Source organism: Lutjanus erythropterus, chromosome 6 (genome assembly GCF_056507025.1).
Source record: "Lutjanus erythropterus isolate fLutEry1 chromosome 6, fLutEry1.hap2, whole genome shotgun sequence".
NCBI lineage: Eukaryota > Metazoa > Chordata > Actinopteri > Lutjaniformes > Lutjanidae > Lutjanus > Lutjanus erythropterus.
The window spans coordinates 12180845-12205587 of NC_139322.1; the positions used below are offsets into that span (position 1 = coordinate 12180845).

The following is a 24743-nucleotide window of genomic DNA, read 5'->3' on the forward strand; positions in this document are numbered from 1 at the left end:
AGGGCCACGGGGTGATTTGGGCTCATTTTACTTTCAGAAATATCAAATTATGAATAAGAACAAGCCAGCTGTTAAAATAGAAATAATTAAACCACACTGGTTCTTTCTGGACGGTTTATTTTCCACAGAGGCTTCAGTCATGAGTGTGTTTTCTGTTTTCTGTCTCAGGCTAAAGAAAAATACGAGAAGTCTCTGGAGGAGCTGAATAAGTGCACCCCACAGTACATGGAGAGCATGGAGCAGGTGTTTGACCAGTGCCAGCAGCATGAAGTCAAGAGGCTGACCTTCCTCAAGGAGGCCTTGCTGGACATCAAACGCCATCTTAACCTCACAGAGAACCAAAGGTCAGTCAGGCTGAAGAAGACAGCTTCATTTAGGTTTCATGGAGAGTCTGGTTTATGATCACTGACTGGGTTTTCTCTGATGTGTGGTTTACCAAAATACTGTGAGAGAAGTAAAACCGACCTTAGAAAGTGACTCAATACATTTATTGACCTCATTTTGGTCTACTGATTATTCCTGTTTTACCACAATCTCTGCTTGGTTTCTTGCTGCAGCTGAAAGTTGTGGGCTTTGTTTAGTTACTTCCTGTTTTATGTTGAAAGAGCTTTCCCTAGGGTATATATGGTGTGTGCTTCCCTTATGGCATTGCCAGCTTGTCCTTGCACATTTGTCAAGCGTCCCAGCCGATCATAGCGTTTTTCCCCTCGTGTTTTGGATTACTTTGTTTCGCTGGGCTTTGCCTGTTTTTTGGACTTGTAGTTTTTTCCTATAATTGGCCAGTTTGCACATTTGCAGTAACACGAGTTGAGCCAGACCTGCGCAGAATTGACCACACGAATGCTACACCATGCATGCATGTTAGATTTGTGTTAGACTTGATCCAGACTTGCTCTGACGTCATGCACACGTGAGCAACAATAACCTGCTTTACAAGGCAAACATAAATACAAAAAAAAAGAAGAAATCATGGAACAGTAGGGGGATCTCGTTGTTTCAACTTCAGCAATTGTAATTGCATGCTTGCATGCTGCAAACTACAGGTAGCCTGCACATGAATCTAACAGGATGTCAATATTTCTGCGACTTCCTGAATATTATGTGAAGGTTGCTGGAAACTGTCCAACTTGACAGCAGCTTTTTGTCACCACGTCCTGCTGCTGCCGCCTGCTCTCATCTACTGTCCAGGCGAGACAGTTCACCTTGAATGAGCCTAATGACAAAAAGCTTTGTGCAGTGATGAGGTAGGCAAGGGTCAAAAACAGAAAAAGAACAGTCCAACCAACATGCATATATACGTAGACCTTGCACTGGCCAGTTGTTATGATATGTCATCATTGCTTTCACTTTGGACTGGAAAAGACTGGCCTGTGAACAAATACATGTAAACGGGGAAGCTGCCATGTTTCTGGATAAAAAGCACTGTGATGTTGTGTTGTGTCTGTGTAGATCCTGAACGCTTGAATATTGAATTCATTTTAGAAATACCACAGCTCGTACATTTACTTGTATTCGTTTACTTGTTTACTTGCACACTTGCCCTGTCCAGTATGGCGGCTACGTTGAAGTCCGATCCAAAGGTCATCTACGTATACATGTCTATGCCAAGGAAGGGAGACAAATCCATCAAAGAGTAGGCAAAATTTACAAGTCCAAAAAACAGGCAAGGTGTAGGAAAACAAGGCAATAATCCACCTAATGATAAACACTGGGAGAAAACCACTAGGAATGGCTGGGACACTTAACAAAGGCGCAGAGACAAACTGGCAATGACATAAAGGAAGCACACACACTATATGCACATGAGGGAAGGCTAATGAGGGACAGGTGAAGCTAATTAGCAATCACAAAGACAGAGGAACTAAGCAAACCAAAAAAAAAAAAAACACAAGGAAAGACTCTTTCAGCGTAAAAACAAACCCCGAACCGTAACAACAGCATCAAATCTTAGCACTGCAGTGTACTTCTTTCCTCTTTGCTCATTCAGATGTACTGTCATTGATTAAATGACACACATCTTACAGAAATTTCATAGTGTTAGAATAGTTTGAGCATACTGTACCTTTACTTTTAATCACATTGCATACAAATGTATGATAGATTAGTTTGATTTGTGTCACAGTCAGTACAGTTCGCTTCAGATTGATTAATCTCAGCACACGTCTCGGCCAGGCATGCATTTCTCATTAGCGTTCAGACTCATGGCACTAATTAATTGGTGATTCGGTCAATGACGTTTCTGCCAAACTGAATTTTGTTCAGAGTGAATGCTTGTCACATTCTGGGCTGTTTTTAACCCGCACGTAACAACAAAGCCGGGACCCATGGCAAAGTGATTTTCAGCCGCTTTATTAAACAAACCTGCCTCTGGCCGACATGGACGGTTCGAGCCCTTTGCTGTGCAGAGGATTGTGTTGTGGTTCATCCTGACTGGATTTGATTAATTTTACACTTTTCTTGTACAATTATAGCTGCACCTTTGCCTTAAATGGACGTTTTTTGGAGAGGGAAACATGCAAAAGCTCAGTTTTAGGGAAAATGCTTTTTTGGGTGTACATAGTTTGCTACATAGAATAAGACTAGACCCAAATGTATTTATCAACAGTGTTGGGGGAACAAGACAAGCTGCTTTACAATGAAAAGTGCATCTTAACTACTCTAAAATAAATTAGCTTGTCAAACTAAAACTACTTTCAGAAAGTGGTCTCATTACACCCAAACTACATCATGTGAAATGATCACAATTTTAGGCTTGAATCACAAAGGTGCAACTGAACTGTCACTAAGTAAAGTGTAGGTGTGTTTGATTAAGGGACTAGGACAGGACAATTAGACAATCATCAGTTCTCTTGATGGAATCAGGAAATTGCTGAGGTTCTCGGAAAACTCGTAGTATTCAATCGCAGACGCCTTGGTCGCAAACCGCAGGTGATTTTAATAAAATAGCAGGTGACTTTCATTAAATGACAACTGTAGGCAATCAGCTGTGGCCTTGTGCCAAATTGCATGGCAAAAAAACATAATGAGAACACTATGAATTACATGACCCAAAGTAGTTACTACACCCCAGCACTGTTTATCACTGAATCTAGCTCTGTGACCTTCTCAACCATCAAATAATTCTTTGCACAAAACTCATATTTATCCACACAAGAGCAGATAAAAGGGATTCATTGTTTATCACGCAACAGTCAATTTTCTCAGACAATATTGCCAAATTCCACTTCCCATAGACAAATTCAGCGTATTAGACACTGTCTGTTAATGACTATTATTTTCAGCAACTATAATGACTCATAAATGCTCACAGCAAATAAAAGCGGAAATTAACACTCAGAGGCGGGCTTGTTTAGTTTCATGAACTGAAGTCATTATCATGAAAGCCAAAAAAGAAAATGTTATCTTTACAGTACGTGCTTATTTTCTGTATTCAGTGTGATCATGGTGGTGCAAGTCAAGCTTTAGTTTCTCTTCTTAAATATATGTACACCAAGGCCCACCGTGTGCCTCAGTCGTGCGTACGACAACATGATCTCCCGAGGTTTTACTTTCAAATACTTGGCCATGGAGTCCCTTGAATCTCTGCTGTCATTTCCTCTTTTTTCCTTTCTTTCTTCTTTTCTGAACACCTGACTTTTGACAACTGGCCATTTTTAAAGTTTCTTGAAGGGGCGCAGGGCTGGCTAGATGTTAAACTTTTCACCTGAGAGTAGTGTGAAAGACCAAACCATTTTTTCTTAAAAAAAAAGTTTGGTTTGTATTGGCTTGAATTTAAATATGCCCGAATAAATATTGCTTCAGGATCACTGATTAAAACTGCAGAGAAGCATTTGTTCCACTAGACGTTACAGTCTATGATTGCCTTTTATGAGGAACATGCCCTCATCTTTCCAAAATCTAGTTATGAAATCAAATCTGTTAATTTTCAGTTTTTAATGTGCTGTACTTCACCTCTTCAATCCTGCACAGCATCCATTTAGTTAATGTTCAAGCTTGGATGATGTTTGAGACTCTAATTTAGAAAAATAGATTTGTACTTAATTCATTTAGAAAACATAATCAAATCAGTTTATCCTGTATTTTCGGTAATATGACTACAAAGTGAACATGCCCTTTTTAATCTAAAACACACTGCAGAAATTTGTAGAAACTGTAGCAGTGTAAACAATAATATCCTAAAAGGATTATTAGGATTATTCAGGCCAAATACTTCAGCTGTTGAAGGCTTCGGCTTCAGCAGAAAACTCTGGGAGACACTCGATTCTTGTCATGACCCAGTGTTGGATCTCTCTCAACCCAGATTTTGAACTGCATTGTGGGTTCTGTCGCCAAATTGGCAGCACCCCCAGGTCTCTGCTGGCACTTTCATTGTCACTGTTTGTTCCATTTTTTTTCCTCTCCGCAGCTATGCCACAATATACAGAGAACTGGAGCGCACAATCCTGGCTGCAAACACACAAGAGGACCTGAAGTGGTTCAGCAACAACCACGGTCCCGGGATGCATATGAACTGGCCTGCGTTCGAGGTGCTGCATTAAACCTTCGCATGTGCACATAAGACAAATCTCTCCTCTTCGTTTACTTCTTCTCTTTATTCTGCTTTCGTGTGTTTCTGTCTCATCTGCAGGAATACAACCCAGACCAGGCCAGTGCTCCTCCAAAGAAGAAGAAACCAGACGGAGCCCCACCCACTCCAAGCACCGACCATGTGGCTCCACCTGGTGATCGTAGCAGGTCAGTTCAAGAAATCTATTGACAATCACATCAGTCACATTAAAACACACTCTGTTCAGTCAGGAAATATCATCATTGAATTGAAGTCACTAATATTTCTTGTCATCAAGTTTTTATTCTTAAAGGATGCAACAACAGTGCTGATTACCCTTACTACCCTTATAAATGATTTATAAATGTTTATAACTACATTATTAATTAGGTTGTAAACCTGTTGCTTGCCAACTAGTGAGCCCACATTTATCTGTACTGTTAAACCTCAGGTCTCATTGCTTTCTTAACCTACTTTAGCCACATTTCTACTACATCAACTTGACTCTGCTGGCTTTTGGTACTTCTACTTCGTTTTCCACTGCAGTACTGCACTTTTTACCAAAGTACTCCACCAATGTTGGAAGACTTGACCATCACAGCCACGCTGTACCAGCAGTTTAAAAAGACACACATGTGCTTTGGTCTTTAGAAGCTGTAGTCTTTATCACTGACACACTCGCCTACACTGGTTATTTACCACTAGATTGAGCAAGTTAATTGCTCACCTTTTCATCTGCTCCGCTGCATTAACCATCGCTCTCATCCTGTCCCAACCCTGTGACAGAATTTAAAAAAAAAAAAATCCTGTTACATCCCAACCCCAAAAGAATGACTCCCATCCCACCCTGCTCCCGTCCGCACACGTGGTTACACACATTTTTATATATAAAAAAAATCATCTATTATTGTGGTTCCCGCTCTCATAGACTTTTTTTTTAAAGTTCCGTCTCAGCCCCTTGATGAATTGATGTATTGTGATGTATCAGTTCAGCTCGCTTTGAACCTCAACAGACATGATACCAAAAAAAAAAAAAAATTCCAGGTATCAGGTACTATCTGGAATATAAAAAAAATGTATACATGTCAGCTTCAATAGATATTTGTTAATGAGTTACTGGCCTTTTGGCAGCATATTGTAATAGACAAAAAGTTAAATCTGGCATATAAAATTAACACATCAAAGAAATGGCGGTGTTTTTCACACAATAAGGCTCTATTTTCCCAGATATGAATGTAACTCATGAGTAAGATTAATTAGTAGTAAGCAGTAACTGGATTTTGCCAAATAGTGAGCCCATGCCAATGTATGGAAACTGTTATAACTTGTTTAGATTTCCTTATTAATGATTTAAGTATTTACAACCTATTAATAAACCTTTTATAAGGTTAGTCGTGTTATAAAGCAGTACCATTATTAGTGTTTTTGTCAGTAAATCTCATGAAAAGATCAAAACTCAGTATATCCACACTTCCTTGTTATCTGTTTCTCACTCAAAAGCTCCTAAGTTTTTAAAGACAGGTCACAAATATCTCTCTATTTAAAAAAAAAAAAAAAAAAAAAAAAGCTAAATAATCTCTTAAAACAGGTGGGCACTGTAGTTGCCATTGAATGTTCCTTAAACAGGAGTAAAAAGTGCATTTACTGGGGGACTATTTTCAGCTGCAGATGCTAGTGAGTATTTAAAGCAGCAGGATGGTGTGTGTGGGATCAATTCAAAATGGACTACAGTGCCCACATTCATTATAATGATCATTCATTATGATGAACATGGGCACTGTAGTTCATGCCCCCTAGTGCAACAGTGACGCTTAATGGTGTGTTTGTAATAGGTTTAGATATCTGACACAGAGGAATGAGCTGCGCACATAATGCTTGTTAGTGGGATCAATTCATCGTTGGTTTTGACCTTTTCATGGGATTTGCTGCTAACTTCTCCCGTAACAGTGCTTTTGGTATTTAGTTTTGGTGCTCATTTAACATCAAATCTCACGCCGTATTTTCTCTGTCCTCCAGTGTGAGCAGCTATGATAAGAACCAAGCTTACTCGACTGAGTGGTCCGATGATGAGCAGCCCGCTGCGTACTCCGGCAACGAGAACGGTGGAAACGGAAATTCATTTGAAGATGATTCCAGCACTGGGAAAGGAGTCCGCGTCCGCGCTCTCTATGACTACGAAGGCCAGGAACAGGATGAGCTCTCCTTCAAAGCAGGTAATTATCAGCAGTCAGATGACACAGGATACGTATTATTTCGTCTTTCTCATATGTGAAAGGCCCGGGACCTCATCACACAACGCACAGGTGGTCAAAAATCACCAACTCTGCCCTGATTTCTACTCTAAAAGCTCCTCTTCCTCTTTGCAAGATAGCAGTGATTAGTCAATAATAGCCACATGGAAAACAAATTACAGGCACTTGCCACCAATTAACACGAGCTCTTTGAGAAATGGTGTGAAAAAGAGCGTTCAGACCCTGCACCGTGACATGACTAACGATTTAAAGACCGAAAAATAACTATTGAAGAAGCCACAGCTGCGCATCTTCATCCTGACTCCCCGTAACGCACACCCAGGTTCTATTTTTAAACACATAGTTTAAGATAAAGGTGTTTTAAATGAGTTTAGGGACATCTGGCGATCACTGAATTGATTATTCTTATTTATTAGAAAGCATGCAAAAAGACTTTTGTTTTGTTTTTTAAGAAAACTAAAGGTGCCCTGTGGGGTTTTCTTGTAAACAGATGAAATTTCTATTTACGTGCAGTGTTACGCACCATGTGTTGAATGTCTTTTCTTAGAAAACATTTGTCTGGAAACCTTTTTTTGCATACATGTTTACTTGCAATCAGTTGTGTTCGTCCTCACACTTTGTCGACACAGTGCGGCGTTTCTTAGTGTTTTATGACCACCTGTACATCAGTGGAACAGTGAGAAGCCATTACCAGCTACGTACAGGTGTACTTCAAGACCCCGTGGCATCATTGTTCAGGTGTGGTTAGAGGTGATGCAGACTGAAGCAGAGGGGTGCAAAAGGCTGCTTTTCCACCTGGTCTTGTTACTCTTGAAGATCTTTAAATCTGACCTGACTTTGAAGCCATCAAGAACAAAAACTAATTTTCCTACCACAGTTTTATTACTGGCAGTGCAGAGGAGACTTTGAAACAATATTTAGTTCATTTAAAAGGTACAGTATTGAACAGTTAAAGGTTTAGTTTTGAGAAACACACGCTTGCTTTCTTGCCAAGAGCCAGATGAGATACCAGGAAGCAATAGCTTAGCTATGCACAAAGATTAGAAACAAGGGGACACAGCAAGGTGACTAAATCTACTTACCATCATCTGTAAAGCTCACTAATTAGTATGTTATATCTCCTTTGTTTAATCAGGCAAAAACAAGCTGTGGTTTCACAGGGTGTTAACATGCCAAACCGGTTCTTAGAACTTATTAACATGTTAATTAGTGAGCTCAAAAGATGCTGCTGGGTGGATGTATTTCACCTTGAGCCAGGATCGTTGTTCCTTCTTTTTTTTCATGCTTGCAGTCACATGAGAAATCATGCACACGATAGGCTTGGATAACTAATTGCATCTAGAAGCAACAAATTTAGCAAGCTAGCGAGCGGGTAAGAAAATGCCGGATGAGGCCGTTGAGGTCATCAACATTTTCTTCAGGCAAATTATAAAATTGCAAAGAACAACTCTATACAACTAAAATTATAATATATTAACTTACCATCCACCAAAAATTGAACTTCCATGGCCTGTGCCATTTCTGAAAATGTCAGCAAACACATCACAACTTGTGAAGTCTTAAGAAAATGTCCATTTCTGAGGATTTGAACACCACAAGAAGAGGGCATTCATATGGACTCTTGTAAAAAGGATCTAAATTTGAAGGCAACATCAGTCTTTATGCTAAGCTAAGCTAACCAGCTGCTGATGGTATTTTGATATTTACTGTACAAGCACAAAAGTCAATCAAAAGTCATGTATTTATATCTTCATTTTAAATGATCATTCAGTACTTGACACAGGAGTGCTTGTTGACTAAGAAGTGGTGTCTCCTCCTTCACAGGTGACGAACTGACCAAGACCGAGGACGAAGACGAGCAAGGCTGGTGTAGAGGTCGCTTGGACAACGGCCGAGAGGGACTGTACCCGGCCAATTATGTCGAGCCAATCTAGTCACGTTAACTGGACAAGGACACGCCATTGGAGGCAGCTTGAACTGTCCCGTCCAATTGCACCGCACATAGCCAGAGACTTAAGAGCAACACATCCCTTGCCCAACAGATGCGCCAAGCAGTCTTGCCTAAATAAAAACTTAGTAACCTAAAAGACAATATATCAGTATAATATATTTTATCCAGCATTTGGGTTGGGTGGACTTACACATTTAAAAACAGGAGCAGCAGTTATTCCAGTATATACACACTCAACTATAACATCAAAACAGTGCAGGAACACATTGCTTCTCTGTGTAGCTGTATTTAACGTATAATGCAGCTTATTTAAACTTGCAGTATACTGCAGTCTGTTCTCTTGTGAAAATGGGAAGATAATATAATCAGTTATACCCATTCGACAAAGACGAGCTTCTTTAACCTGCATTGTGTATATACAGTGTGATGCCATTTTTGTGTAGCATTTCTAATGCTGTGTGTGGTCAGTCGTCATTCTTACATCGGGAATGCTGTGTAGTGTTTAAAGTACCACAGACAGTATCCTCTACTTTTTTTTTTTTTTAGTTTGTTTTTTTTGTTTTTCTTTGTGATTTGGTCCAACCTCTTTCCAGTGTGTGCAGTGCTATGTGTTTTTAACTGTTTCTGAAACTTGCATAGCAGCATGTGCTATGCAACAACTTGCATTCCCTGAATCCTGCAGCGCCGCGCAGGCTACAACTTGATGCAACACTTCAACTACAAAATGCAGAGTTCACTTTTTAGCATCACATGCTTCTGTTCTCACGAATGGAAGCTTGTTCATGAACTGATTTTATGTTTGTTTGTTTTGTTTTCAACATTTTTTTTTCTTTTGTTTTTCTCAGCATCACAAGTCTTTTGACAATATCATCTCCATGCAGATCCATGGACAGGATGCAGTTTCTGCAGAGGCTTTCATTCTTGGTTCAGTATTCAGGTCTCATTTTAAAATCCACTACCGCTAACGAGAAACACGAGCGACACATTCCCTCAGAGCGAAGTCAGATCATCTTCTCGAGGTTGCTACTGCAGTATATAAGAGGAGGGTTTTGAACAATGCCTGAGCCAGGCACTTTTCTTCCAGAGCGAGGGGCCAATGGAGACATGTCAGTGTGATCGAAGCCTCTCCAACAGGACATGAATGTACTAGTGTTTGGGCTTGAAAGAGGGCACGTTGTCTAAACATGGCTCTCTACTGTCATTTAAAGCCCTACCTAGCAAAAAGCACTAGTTATGTGGCCCGTTTCCCTGCTGAGCCAAAGAATGACCCAATACCATCAACTCTATGTTTTCTCTCCATGCAATAACTTCACATATCACATGTGAAACAGCTTCAGTGAGGATCAACTTGTAGCTGCCTCCCAGTCCACCCAAACTTCACTTGTCTGCAGAACACTCACGACAACACAGGGAATACATCATCACCAGTTCTGCACTGCGTGTAAGACGGCTCTTACAGAGTGCACTACGTGGTTGTTTTTAAATCTTTGACTTGCTCCATAGATATTAAATTTACAGCAGGAAACGCTTCATCAGATCAGTGAGTTTTCTCGCTACAAGTTGCACCTAAATCTCTGATTAGATGGAAGAGAAGCTTTTTATAACTTAGTCGTCCTGAAGTTTTTAAATTTCACTGGACCAACAGCAGTCAGATGTGTTTTAGCTCTGTGTCTGGAACAGAATTCGACAGGTTTGGGTCTCACACATGAGGAGAAAAACACATCACCAGCTCACAAGTTGTGTCTTAGAGTAAGTTGTCCAGCATAGCAAAAAGGACTCCTCTATCATCAAACTTGTCCCACACCCTTGATGCGCACACACACACACACACACACACACACACACACACACACACACATGCAAACACACATACATTGAACACACTATCTACACAATACACCCAAGTTCAAGACACATAATCCACATTACCAGGTTAATATTTTGGGGGAAAACATCTTCATCATCCAGTGTGTATGAGTTGTGTAAATGTAACAGAAAAAAAAATGTTAAAAAAAAAAAAAAAATGCAAGTGATTGACTATTAAGACAAAATGTAGTGTTATACATGTAAATGTGTTTCATTAAAATAACAGCAATGGAAAACATATTAAGTAATAGGTAACATATCGTATGAATTTCATTGCAATGGAATTGTCAGTGTATCATAAAAGCGTGACGTTATCCCACGCTGTCAGATTTGTATATGATGATGTAATTTAAAGATTATATTCTATTGTAACTGTACAACTGTGTTGAGTTGAAAATGAGACCTAACCACGTTGAGGCAGTAAAAAGGTGTACATGTAAATGCTTTTTTATGTTGATGATCTCTTCCTTATGCACACAGGGGACAGCAGCTCACGTTGTGGAAACCCTATATTAGCGGTCTAGAAGATGTATGTTCATAGTTAGTGATGTACTTTTATCTCCTAACTGGTGTAGTGCCTGTTCATCTTGATGTAACAAGAAGTTCATTTAAATATGCATAAAGATGATTATGATCACAGATAAATAATGACGATAGTGATGAAAAACCCGACTCAAATTTGTTGTGATGGTGTCAATATTGCGATATTGGTTTGAAAGGGAAACAAGTTTGTTGAAAAAAAAAAAAAAAGAGTTATTGTCCGTGTGTTTTTTGCATGGCCTGCGTGAGTGATTTTGAGTGAATGATTTATTCCACTTGTAGGGGAGAGCGGGGCATCTTGTCACACGTTTTGACAGTTTTTAATATCAAATTAAATAATAAGATATTGTGCAGAAATGTACTGCATAATATTTAGATTTCTACTTGTCACAGAGACACTTTGTGTGTCATGGAATTAGCTGGAGACAAAACCAAGAAAACACTGGAGGCAAAGACAGAGTAGTAAGCCACATAACTAAGCTAAAATGTCATCTTGCTGTGTTGTTTGGTGCCAGAGGGTTTTATGGTATTTTATGGTTAAACACGATTAGATGAAAAGCTGGGAGACAAAATAAACAAATAAAACAAAAAAATGCTACCAATCACCTTCTGAACTCAGTTTTCTCTCTTTTACCGAAATAGGATGAGCTTTATTTGCCTTGTTAACTGTTTCCACTGTTCCAATAATCACCAGCTCTGGTTTGGTGGGAATAAATCCTTAATTTACTGAATTAGGTGAGAAAATAGTCAGGCTGTTTTACTCTCCCACTGGTCCTCCCGACTCAGCACACTGTACTCTGAGCCAACAGCAGCGTCCTGAACCGAAGCAGCACCTGTCAGCCGCGCAGATCATTAAATTAGTAAAATACTTTGAAAAAAAAGGTCCTGAAAAACAACCTGAATCAGCCAGTCGTGAACACATGCTTTCACTGGCTAATGTAAACTTTTTCAAGTGACGCAGTCCTGGAGAGCTCGTATTTTCTTCAGCCATTGTTAAGAAACAAGCCAACAAAACTTGCTATCTAGTGTGTTTTTCTGCCTCCACCTAACCTCTGCCCACAAAAAGTCATAATGTTTACAAAGAGAAAAAGGGTCTATAGAGTTAGAAATGTCCAGAATGAGCATTTGTGACAGGTTGCCTCATCACCAGGTCAGTGGTCACATTATATTTTTCAACAAATAAGAACATGTATAAAAGCAGAGGCTTTAACCAATGTGTCAACTTACCTGTGTGACAAGACGCCCTGCTCTCCCCTACTTGTTTCTACTTTGAAAGGAGACAACTTTTGGCAATTTATTGCTTTATTTTAGTTCCTTAACATAAACCCAAAGACAGAAATGTAAACAGGACCATCTATCAAGGCAGGTTTAATAAAATATTCGCTTACTTTGGCATTGCTCTGCAACTTTGAAATATTCCCGAGACTTGAATGGGAATAACAAGAAGTAGATTTTTTAAAGAGAATTTAAAAGGAATAGTTTAATTTTTTTTTTTTTTTTTTTTTGATAATTAATGCTTCTTTGCTTCCCTGCTGAGAGTTAAGGTGAGAGGTTCAACACTCTATGCTAAATATCTAGCTGGGGCCAGCAATCGGCTAGCTTAGCTTAGCATAAAGACTGGAAACAGCTAGCCTAGCTCTGTCCAAAGGCATCAGACGTCACCTACCAGCACCCCTAAAGCTAAACGGATTAAACAAACAAGACATGTTCAATAGTGAGCTGCATTCATAAGCAGATTCTTTTAAACTTTGGACAGAGCCAAGCAAGCAGTTTCCAGTCTTTACACTAAGCTAAGCTAACTGACTGCTGGCTGCAGCTACATATTTAGTGAACAGACTTGTTAGTGGTATCATTTATTCTTGACAAGAAAGCAAAATAAGCATATTTCTTATTTCTTTAAATGTTTCCGTAGTTCAAAGACGAAGCACGTTTCCTTTTGAGAAACCAAACATCACACCTGAAAATAAATTTCAAACAAGAGTGCTAAATACATCAAATAGACAAATAAAATAAAATCCAGGTTTCAGAATAACAAAGTAGAGGGATATCATGATAGGCAGGAGTGCATAGTTCAGTAGGCAGTCTTTACAATTGAAATGAAACATCAAATATAACGAACCAATGAGCTTCGGAGTTTATGTCACTTCTACTGTATGTCCAGCATATCTTTGGTTCCTCCTCAGCTCATTGCCTGCGCATCAGCCAATCCTCTTCATCATACGGGGTTGACAAACTGGTACACCAGTCTGCGTGAGACATCAGGCTTACGAATGATGCCTTTCTTGTAGTACTGGCGTATGGAGCGACTCAGTTTGTCATAGTTCATAGCCGGGCGGTTCTTCCTGATGCCCCAGAGCTTGGCCACGTGAGCTGAGTCTTCTATTTTGAAAATCCCTTCAGAAGGAGGAAAGAAAACTTAATCAGTTTGGATCCCGAGGTGAACAAGTCAACTGTACAGCCATGTTAGCAGCTCTGTGAGGCCGCCACACCAATAGTTCCATTTGCCCGACAGCCCGTTATCCAGAAAACAAACAACCACTGCTCTGTAAAATACATACTCTTCCTGCAAGTCTTAGTTCTCTTTCTGGCCTTACACCATTATTTCAAGCAGTGTTACAGTCACAGACAAATTTCCAAAACTAAAAATTGTTCTCAGTATAATAGCAAATTAAACTGGAAAAAGAAATCCATACTATAATTTAGCTAAAATTATACTTCAGTTGACTATGTGACCACTTCTCATGTTCCAGTTGTATTTCATGTCATGTCAAATGTGCTAAAACCTGACCAAAAGGCAAACTTAATAGACAAATACATGGCAAAGATTAATAGACCTTTTTTATAGCAGGAAAAGCAACATAACATTAACAATGGCTCTGTTTTACTCAAGTCTCTCAGTAAGTCATGACAATGTAATACATTTACATGCACACTAATAGATCCCCTTCACAGCAGTCATACTGATATGAAACTCAGGGGTTACTAATGATACTAATTAAGGTCCCAAAATATTATAGTGGGATATTCAGTTTCATTAGCCCTGTGAACAGTTTAGTAGGATGTCTTTTTTGGAATAATAGCAAAACCAGAATATTTTTTGCATGTATATGACCATGATAAATGAAGCTAAATTAATTAATATCATTAGTTACGCCTGTGCTTTTCTTACTGTAAAATGTCCAAATGTTTTCACTGAAAAAGGCCTTTTAGATTTGTGCCAAACTATGATCCGGTTTCTCCGCTCACAGCCTCGAGTAACTCTCTGTCACCTCACCTTTCTCTTTGTTGAGCCAGCGGATGCAGCGGCTGTAGTTGTGAGGCTTCAGGAGCAGCTCTCTGAGGAACTGCCACAGGTGGATGGGCTGACTGGGGTAGTTACACATCACATCTGACCAGGAATCATCATCAGCCGCTGACAGAAGAGAGGTTTTCAGAAACCGGATGTTAGGTGTTTTTTTTTTAATCAGTGAAATCACTGCAGCAAAATTTAGTTTTGACCAAGAACTTACCAGATTTGCTGTCTTCTGGTGGGCAGCGCTCTTTCATTGCTGCAGCTAAAGAAACAAACAAGGAGTTTATACCACACAGAATACTCAATTTGCCCTTGGTCACACCTCATTTGCTTCACAATAATCTAGGTTCATACCCCAGTGTTTCTCTTGTTCTTACCAGATCTCCAGATGTCCAGATGAGCGTACAGCACATCTCCAAACTGCGAGGAGCGTTGTCTGAAGTCTGCCTCCGTCATGGAGCACAGATCCTTGCCAGCCAGCTCCAGAAACATGGTGCTGACCTGCGGCAGCCTGTACAGGTGCTCAGTCCAGAGGAGCCACTTCTGAACGTGCACACAGGTCCAGTCCAACGGGTCTAAAAAGGGAAAACACAGACTGATCCTTTACACGGCTCTTCACATGTTCAGCTTTGAGTTTCTGAAGCTCAAAATATGTCAGAATCATGACAAGACTACAGATTTTTTCATTTCTCCAATAAAATCATGACAACATCAGGTGAAGGCTGCTACTTTACATCAAATTTTGATGATAAGTGTTGATAATACATATTATCTGCCATACACTATCTCTTTAACTCAGTTTACCACATTTGCTGTCCTGTACTGTGACTGTATATCCACCAACGTTACACATAAAGGTCAGTTAACTCGTCATGAGGAGTGCTGCTCGGCCTGTGAAAACAGTTGTACAGTCGTTGGGCTTCTCATCAGGTCTCTTCGTTTTCAAAAACATGTCCATTTTTGTGAGTTTTGTGAGGCAGCTGATGAATATTTTCATTGGAAGGCAAAGATTTGCGTGGAAAATAAGATTTTTATCTGTTATATATTATCAGAAATTATGTTTTATAATAATTCACAGAACAATAATTTGATTTTATTTTTCATTTTTTGTGGCATTTTGCTGCACAGTGTTACAAACACAGATCCAGATTAACCAGGCAGGGAGGGTCGAACCATTGTTCGGTTTTGGTTTTGTGTGAATCCAGTGTTTTTTGGAGTTTGATCCATATTTACTGGGGTTAAAAATCAGGATATCTCCATAACATGGTTTTGTTGTTTCCTGTTTTATTTTGAAGTTCTTGCCTTTCTTCTTGTTTCTCTTGCTTTTTTTCCTGTCTTTGTCTTTTCCCGCCTTTTTTGATCACCGATTAGTTTCACCTGTTCCCTCTGTGTTTCCCTCTGTCCCTTTCTTTGCCAGTTTGTCTTCATCCTTATTGTCTCAGCATTTTCCCTACGTTCTCCACGACTAATCAGTAAGTCATTTGTATAAAGACTTTGCTTTGCACCAGCTCAGCCTTTAGTTGCTGCCCACTCTTTAAAAAATATAAAAAAGACAGTTGAGTTGCCTGATATAAAGAGTGCAATACTAACTAGTAAAGACATTACAAGAAAAAGAAGAAGGTTTGATGGTTAGGTTAATTTGTCAAGTTGAGAAAACTATTAAACTACTGCTAAACTGAACCAGTTTAAAAGATATTTAGTCAGTTAAATATCTTAAATGTTACTTAGACTGTGAATTGTGTATTAACTAAACCCGAGCACAAAAACAAAACTGCTATTCAAACTAGTGTTATGTTTATTTAAGGAACCACATGACTGATTTTACTTGTCAGAGTTAATTTATCTTCACACAGAGTACAACTCTGAGCCTGAGGACAGTTTGTAAAATTCCTCTTCTGTGGCTATACTGACTTAACTTAAACATACTACGAGGAGTTTTACCTCGTAATGAAACAGTCAGAATTTTATACTGATGCCTCTATTTGACCTGCATAAGAAATGATTTACAGCATGCAGACCAGTTAAAAAGAAGCAGGAGGAGGAGTCCAGATGGATATGGAAACACTACTTAGACTCTACTCTAGACTGGGTTGGACAAACAAGGATTAACTGTAAAACAATAGATTGATTGGCAGAAATGGAATATAATATTCATAAGTATGTTTTCATCAGTGTATAATTACCTGGAAAAGAAGAATCATTGTGTTTTTGGTACCTTGGAATGAACTGTTTATGTCTACAGAGTGAGCAGGTCCTCTGGTCCTCTGACGCTTTTCTTCTAAATGTTCTTTTTGTGCCCCATAAACTGACCGATGACAGTGCCCTCTGTTTTTATGTCCCTGAACTACGGACCTCTTTGCCTTTCAGAACATCAGAACAGAAAGCTCTCTCTGTATTTAAAAAGAAAGTAAAGACCTATCTTTTTAGTCTGGCTTTTAATTAGGAATAAAATTTTAACTTTGGTCTTTTAAGTGTCAAGCTTCACTCTTTTTTTTGTTTTTTCTTAGTGTTTCTTTTACTTACTTATACTGATTTTCATTTATCATTGCAAATGCAAAATATTTATTTGTGTTTTTGTCAGTCGTTTGTTTTTACTCCTCTCATGTATGTTTTTTTTAATTTTGCCATGTGAGGCGCTTTGGAATTAACTTTAAACTTACACTTACGGCAGATTAACTTTTAAAATGGCTGCTTTTTTGAGATGGATTGAGCAAAATTAACAAGTTATGCGAAGAAAGTTAGGACAGACTCAATCCATTCAGTTTTGTGTCTCTTCTTTCTTTCACTCTATAGCTGATCTATTAAAACCGTCTGCCGGTTGCTGAGAGGCGGCGTTTTATTGTTACTGTGCTGTTTGTTTTTTACTCTTAAGTTAAATTCTGACTATGATGCAACATGTATCATAAGTTGCCATAAATGTGCCTCCTACTTTCTGAAGGTAAGAAGCAGACTGTAATAAAAGCAAATAATCACACACACGGTGTATGATTTTAGGGCTCTGACTCAGTTCATATGAAGTGAAGATGATCTTCTGTCAACAGAAACGTTTGCACAGCGTGGGCAGGGCCTCAGATGCTCAGCAGCTATCAGTGGTGACACTGTAGATGTTGATGTGAGAGCAAACAAACAAATGATGGCCTCTGAAGGTTTATTTTATTAGACTACAATTCTTCCAACACTTCCTGCAGCAGGTTTTGTTATTTAAATGTCTCTCTGTGATCATGAACACGACAATAACCCTTTGTATTCTGTCCTACCTGATGCGATGTTGAGCAGTTTGCAGGCCGTGTCGACGTCCTTCAGCACCTCTCCCACCACCATGGTCTGCACCTGCTCCAGACAGCGCTCCTCCACCTGACCCTCCACCCCACAGGGGGGGTCCTGGACTTGAGTGGGCTTGACCAGGCTCAGCTCCGGAGTCCTGGATGGAGGAGCAGCATGAGCGGGGGCCTCCGTCATCCTCAGCAACCAGGGGTTCTCCTCCATAGCCAGCCTCTCACAGCAGGGGAGGTAGACCCCCGGCCAGCTGATCTCAGGCAGCCCCAGCAAGCTGCGAGACGGTTTGATGTCCTCAGCCTCGTGCAGCCAGCCCATCCTGGTGTCGGTGTGGTGGTGAGTGATGTGGAGAGGAGAGTGTGCAGCACAGCCTGGACTCCCCATGCTCAGGTTTGTTTAATGCTGGAAGAAGAAAGCACTGTTTCCATAAGGTGTCATAACATGTGACATTTCAGCAGTGACAGAGTTGCATTGATGCTCTGCTGAAACCATACCCAAATGCCCAATATTTAAACAGTGGCAATCCAAAAGCAAACTTGACATTTATTCCTTGGTATTTACTTTGCTGGGACTCACTTTGAAAGAAGGAATCTGTCATCCCAGCTTTGTCAAAGGGAGCTTCTGTGACAGTTGAATTCATCGAAGATATTGTTTGTCTTTCAATGTCTTAATCTAACTGAAAATCCTATTTTTGATCCAAAACCTGCAAGAAGTAATTTTAGAATCTCTAATCTATATGTTTGGACATATTCAGGTCAAACAGGTTCAGCCGGTGTAAAATTCTGCTGTTATCTTCCATTATTTCCATCATTATTCAACAATGTCAGAGAGTGATCCGCTCCACCTTTTAGACAGACAATACCAGAGGTGTGGAGTCACAAATTTCATGACTTTAGACTTGTCTTGACAAAATCAGAAAAGACTTGCAACTCGACTTGGACTTTAACACCAGTGACTCATGACTTTGCTTGGACTTCAGCTCCTCAGTGTCCATAAACTACATGTCCCAGAATGCATTCCATTTCATCAGGTACGAGATGTCTATGTATATATGCTGGACACTGCCTCAGTATTATATAGCCGTTTCCAGCAGTGTTGCTCTATCAGTGGTAGCTAATGGGTGCAACAAATAACTTTAATAGTAGGAGCCATCCACGAAAATTTGTGCTTAATAAAGATGAGTTAGTATGTCTTCTTTGAAATGAGGCAGCGGCACTGCCAAAGGAATAAAATGTTCAGCAGCACTTTGACATAAAACATGGAGCAGATTATGCAAACCTTAGCCATCAACAAAAAGTCCAAGCATTAAAAGGCAGCCTGGGCTCTGAACAGAACATGTTCACAAAAGCTACAGCAAAACATTATGTGGCAGTGAAAGCCAGCTTTAGTGTGGCTGAAGAAATCACCCATTCATCTAAATATTTCAGAGTGGGTAAATTTTTGTAGACTATATAATAGCTGTACACTAAAATGTCTGATTGCCATTATCTTTCCCATTTTTCCTGCTTTCAGAGCTAGTTATTACAAAAAACACAGTAAACCGTGTATTATTATTTCACACATAATATAGAGATCTTATTCAAAGTGTGCCAGCAAGTAAAAACCTCAGATCCACTTTGTTTGAACCAATCCAACAGCATCCAATCAAGTTGGAGGAGAGAACCGTGAAGAACTAACATTACTTACTGAGCTCCATTTGCAAAAAGTGAGACCAAAGATAATTTTGTTTGAGCACCAAACCTATGCAGTGGTAAACAAACAACAAACGGTAGTATGCAAAATATGTGGGTCGAAAATTACAGACAGAGATATAACAACTTTCAAAAGTTGTCACACAAACGACGGCAAGTCAGGACTCTATTGTTAAAATGGCATTACATTTGGTGAAGGGAGAATTATGACTTGTTTACAGCTCGACATGTAAAGTTAAGGAGAAATATGTAACACCCAAGCATTCAAAAATAAGTACTGCAATCCAAATAGCAAGTTGAAGCCACAAACTGTATATTAATGCTAATTTAATATAAGATCTATGATAGAAGAGAGTTGTTTCCGCCTGCTACCTCCTCAGACTCGAGGAAGCTCAGCCAGTTTAGCTGCAGGCAGCTTTACACTGAACCCACACAAGCACAACATCATACTTTGACAAGTCCTACACTGTGAATCGATCAGCTGTTTATAACTGCCAGTTGTCTGTCAATGAAAAGCTAAGCTTATTAACCTGAAAAGAAAAAACCCACTGCTTGGAAAATACACACTCTGAAGTTTGAGTTCAGCGGCTGCCTAACATGTCGCTCAATTTAACCATTATCAACATCTAAATAATTACTAATGATTTCTTACCACTCATGAATGGACACTAACTAATTCAATGAACACTGTGCATTAATTTTAACTAGTCAATATTTTACCTTGGCATGTTTCCTTAATCTCTGATCACATATTATGATAATTTTATGATTTATTACACTAAATATATTCCACGTTTCTCATTAAGGACTTGGGATTTGACTCTGGACTTTCCTGCCTTGACTTGGAGACTTGAGCACAAAATTTTGCCCCACCTCTGGTGAACAGAAATAAAGAAAGGAAGGAAGATCAAAACCTTGTTTGAAACTTTGAAAATATAAGTTAAATTTAATCTAAGTCTGTTTTACTGTTAAAAAAAAATAGACTAAAAGGTAAAATAGGTGTTTGGTTACTATCACAGTGTAACACCCAGTGCCTTTTCAAAAATATCAAGTGCATCAGGTCAGCAAGATGGATCACAAATTAATTGTAAAAGAAAGCTTGATAGAATAGAGCATAAAGGGTGGGACACACATAACAGGTGGATAAAGGATAAGTAGCTGCAATGTATTCATGGTATGAGTAAGAGAACAGCTCACTGGGCTGGGAGTGGTGCCTCTGACACAATTATACACCTGTTTCAATCTAAAAGTGATTAAAGTAAAACTACATATGCATCCATTTAATACATCCTGCCTTTCTTAATCTTTCTGCCTCCTTAGAATAGAGTGTATGAGACATTATAAAAGACTAAGATGCATGTAAGAAGTGAGTATCGGCAGTCTTTACCAAAACCTATTTAAGGGTAAAATGTTCTGCACGGTATCAGACTCTGAACACGCTACAGAGAATATTATTCATGAACTACCTTTTTGGTAAATATTGAGTATGAAGTATTGTGCAAACGGGTCCTCGGTCCAAAGCATTTTCAAAACAAAGGCACATGGTGTGGTGGTGGTGTGATAAGAAACAAGGCAGTTCTCAAAAGACAAAAAACGGAGCAATAAATAACTGATTACTGATAAAATGATTAAAGTACGCTTGCAGAAGAAAAGAGGAGCTGTTATTTGTGGCCTGTTGCCAACAGTTTTCCACACAAGTTCATCATCTTCAAAGATGTGATTAATGGTCTTAAATGTGGGAAGAATACCAGTACAAAATCACTAAAAAGTCAAAATAGAGGAACACTAAAAGAAAACACTTCTGTGACTATGTGAACAAGTTGCAAGACCCAGATGTCTGGACACATGGTCCATGTCTCTGCTTTTATTTCATCGCCTCCAGGCGTCAACAGTTTAAATGTTCAGTGGCTGTAAAAAAAAACTTGCTCTTCTGGATTATCCTTTTTCTCTGGGACAAATGTCCTTTCTGCCTAAATGAAAGCAGCGTGCTCATGAGAGCAGGTCCATTATTTGTAGACTTAAACTCGCTGCCGTGTTTTGCACCTCATTAGATTGCAGCCAAACTGATATGAGAGGCATTTAGTCGATATGAAAAGCTGTGGTCATTCAGCGCTGCCTGCATTCCTCTGTTCTTTGAACAAAAGGTGCTCGATAACACACCTTTATGAGCTGTTCTGTCTCTGCTCAAAAAATGTCCATGTCAGGTTGCAGTAAAAAAAAAGTGAGAGAGAACATGTAAGTCACCGTTTCTCAGACATACCGTGGACAGATTATGGGACAGCTGAGGACAGACATGTAAAAAGGCCACCCACCCCTTCTTTATAAGAGCACACACAGATTTAAAGAGACTCAGTGTGTCTTTGTAGTAGTTTTGTCTCTCTTTGTGATAGTTTTGCGTGTCTTGTAGTTGTTTTGTCTCTTTGTGATACTTTCGTTTCTCTTTGTGGTAGCTTTATGTCACCATGTAGTTGTTTTTTGTTTCCATGTGGTAGTTTTATGTCTCTTTGTGTCACTGTAGTTCTGTTATGTATCTTTGTGGTATTTTTGCATGATTTCTTTTTGCTAATAAATGTTAAGTCACTTCAAACAGATGCTGTGGTACAGCTGTCCCCCAGGCCTGTGCCCTGTAGGCCCGTTCAGTAATCCCTCCAAGAGTCACAGTACACACAAAGTTTTGCTTTTATCTTTATGCAAAACATGGATTCAGTATATCAGCTCCAAATTGTTTTTACTGGGCTCTTACAAAGTGTGATTATTGCCACTTCAGACAAACAGAGTAAAAATCATTTTTATGGTCAATAGTCACAGTTAGTTATTGTCTGCATTCAAATTTGGAAACACTCATTTTAAATAATGTTTGATGTTTTCAGTGGTCCAGACACCTTTATAAAAAGTTTCATTATCATAAATTATTAGTTGGAGCACTAGTAGAACTGGTATTGTTGGTAATAGTAACAGCATCACTCTGTATAATCAGCCTGTAATAACAGTAGAGGAAATAGTGTCAACAGAAATATATAAATAGAGTCATAACAAGATAGAGGGATAGTAACTCTGGAAGTAATGGGAGTAATAGACAGTGATGGAAAATAACTGAAATCAATTTCAAAGAAAATTTCTGAAGCATTGTACTTGTATTTTAAAGGGACAGTTCACCCCAGAATCAAAATAACATAGTTTTCATCCTAGTTGTTGTTGGTTTTTTTTTAGGTTTTGGTAATATTGCAGAGATGTGTGTCTTCCCTGAAATAAAATACAGAAAGGTCTGTGTATTATCTTTACATGGTTATGAGTTTTTTTTTATTTTTTCATTTTCTTTCTCTTTTCTTTCTTTCTTTTTTTTTTTTGATAATCCATACTCTTCAAAACTCAGCAGCTCACATCAAAACAATCTGGATGGATAAATATCACTAAAGATAAGAAGAAAAATATGTACTTTTGATTTATAGGTGAGCTGTCCTTTTTAAGCAACAAAATATTTCATGTCAGTCAGCTGTGACAGTGAGCCAGCATGCACAATACCAGGATCCTCAAACTAAAATACACAACAGCTCAACACACCAACTATTTACACATGATAGTACAATAAAATTACAATAAAACTCAGAGACAAACATCAGATTCACTCATGACTACATGACTGTTCCCACTCTTAAAATGTCAGTGAGAATCCTCTTTACGTTTTGACCCACCGACAGAAAAAGCACCTTACTTTTCCCTGAAGTATTACTACCTTTACTCAGGTAAAGTACCTGGATACTGCTAGTATCAGTCAGTATAATGAGGTAGTGATGATAATGATAACAACAGCAGAATAGCTGTAGAAATGTTTTGAACCTTATAATGAACTGCAGTCTTACCTAGAAGTTGATTCCAGTGTTGAGGCTCCGCTTGGTTCTTCACCGTGTTCCCCTGTCTTTAGTTAAAGTGTGAACTTTAACTTAAAGGTTCTCGTAACTTGTCCTCAGGTGAGGATGTGATGTGTGTAGTTCTTGTCTCCTGCCCAGCACTCAGAGCTGGATCTCTTCTGTCCACTGAAACCACTGAGACACCTTGTTTCACTTCTGGTCTCAGCAGCAAGGGTTTGACTTATTTGGGACGCTGTGCCTTCGTGACATATCAATTCTGAAAGAAAGGGTGTGTCCCAATGAGAGCGGCTGCTCTAAGTGCATAGTTAATAATGACTCGAGGCAGTGTTCAGATGGAGAGTCCCTTAAGTAAATAAACCTGCCAAGTCTTAACAGCCTGGGGAGAAGCTGTGAGAGCACCTTTGAGTTTTAACAATCATTTCAAGAATGGCAGTTTTTAGGGATGATATCTGAACTTTGTGAACAGAAACCACAAATCAACTGAAGCCAGAGGACTAGTGGAACTTAATTTTATCTAATCTGATCCACAAAGGTAACTGCGTCAAAGTTCACCATTCTGTGCCAGAGGTGAGGAATAATACCTGTCCGTTTTGGAGTAAAGCTAAAGTTGAGGTTCTGCAGGAGGAAACTTGGCGGAGAATTTCTATTGTAAATAAATGCTCCCAAACATCTTTACTAATCAGTCACCGCTGGACCTTTTGGAGATGATGGGAAAGAGATGATGGAAATGACATGAGGAAAGTGACAGAGGCTTTTTTTTTTTTTTTTTAGAACTCCAATGATTAATTGATGAACTGTTAAATTAATTGCCAACTTTTTTGATAATCGTTTACTTGGTTTGAGTAATTTTTCAAGACAAAATGTCCAAATCCTCTGATTCCATTGTCTTGAATGTGAATATTTTATGGTTTCTTACATTCTGTGCAAAAGTAAACCAAATGTCTTTGATTGTGGACAAAAGGAGACATTTCAGGACATCGTCTTGGGCTTTGGGAAACACTGAATGACATTTTTCACCATTTTCTGAGATTTTGTAGACCAAACAACTAACTTTTTAATTGAGAAAATGATCAACAGATTAATTGGAAATGCTTTACTTTTCTAAACATTTTTTAGTTGAGACTAGTATGCACAAATTACTGGTGAATATACAAATACAAATAAAGCTAATTAGTAAATATACAAAACCAGAGGTGGAGGCAACTAATTACAAATGTTCAAGTTACTGTAATTAAGTTTTTGGGTACTTGTATGTATGTATTACTTTTATGAGAAGATTTTTAAGTCTGAACTTTTACTAGCACTTACGTACGCATTTCACTATATTACTGACTTAAGTTACTTTTAAAATCTTCATCGAGCACTGAGTACAATTTGAATCAATATAATTAAAACTATTCATCTGCATTTTTGCAGCCAGTAAGGTAAAAAAAAGTAACAAGTAAAAAAATAAAATGCGT

The 24743-nt window shown here is 38.9% G+C and overlaps 2 protein-coding genes across 5 annotated transcripts in view; one reads left to right on the forward strand and one right to left on the reverse strand.

Moving 5' to 3' along the window:
* pacsin1a (protein kinase C and casein kinase substrate in neurons 1a) overlaps positions 1–11287 on the forward strand; it is a 60442-nt gene extending 49155 nt beyond the window's left edge. For all 4 annotated transcript variants that reach the window (XM_084720626.1, XM_084720624.1, XM_084720625.1 and 1 more), the window contains 5 exons: positions 169–344; positions 4406–4526; positions 4628–4734; positions 6563–6759; positions 8623–11287. In XM_084720626.1, the coding sequence (XP_084576752.1) occupies positions 169–344; positions 4406–4526; positions 4628–4734; positions 6563–6759; positions 8623–8732 (711 nt within the window). In that variant the 3' untranslated portion in view covers positions 8733–11287. The remainder of the gene's footprint in view (positions 1–168; positions 345–4405; positions 4527–4627; positions 4735–6562; positions 6760–8622) is intronic.
* Positions 11288–12944: 1657 nt separating this feature from the next.
* LOC146324951 (SAM pointed domain-containing Ets transcription factor-like) lies at positions 12945–23542 on the reverse strand. The gene is made up of 6 exons (XM_084719974.1): positions 23275–23542; positions 17705–18125; positions 14825–15022; positions 14665–14709; positions 14430–14567; positions 12945–13549 (listed from the first exon to the last, which is right to left on the reverse strand). Exons 2-6 carry the CDS (start codon positions 18105–18107, stop codon positions 13371–13373), a joined length of 963 nt encoding a protein of 320 aa, XP_084576100.1. The 5' UTR covers positions 18108–18125; positions 23275–23542; the 3' UTR covers positions 12945–13370.
* Between the last annotated feature and the right edge of the window lie 1201 nt (positions 23543–24743).

Bases quoted from the DNA above. Each gene is read 5' to 3' on its own strand.
- LOC146324951 (XM_084719974.1), bottom strand. From the start codon at position 18,107: ATGGGGAGTCCAGGCTGTGCTGCACACTCTCCTCTCCACATCACTCAC. The intron at 15,023-17,704 runs GTAGGACAGAAT...TTCCCTTTTTAG, and splicing joins ACTGCTCAACATCGCATCAG to ACCCGTTGGACTGGACCTGT. The intron at 14,568-14,664 runs GTAAGTTCTTGG...CTCTTCTGTCAG, and splicing joins ACCAGAAGACAGCAAATCTG to CGGCTGATGATGATTCCTGG.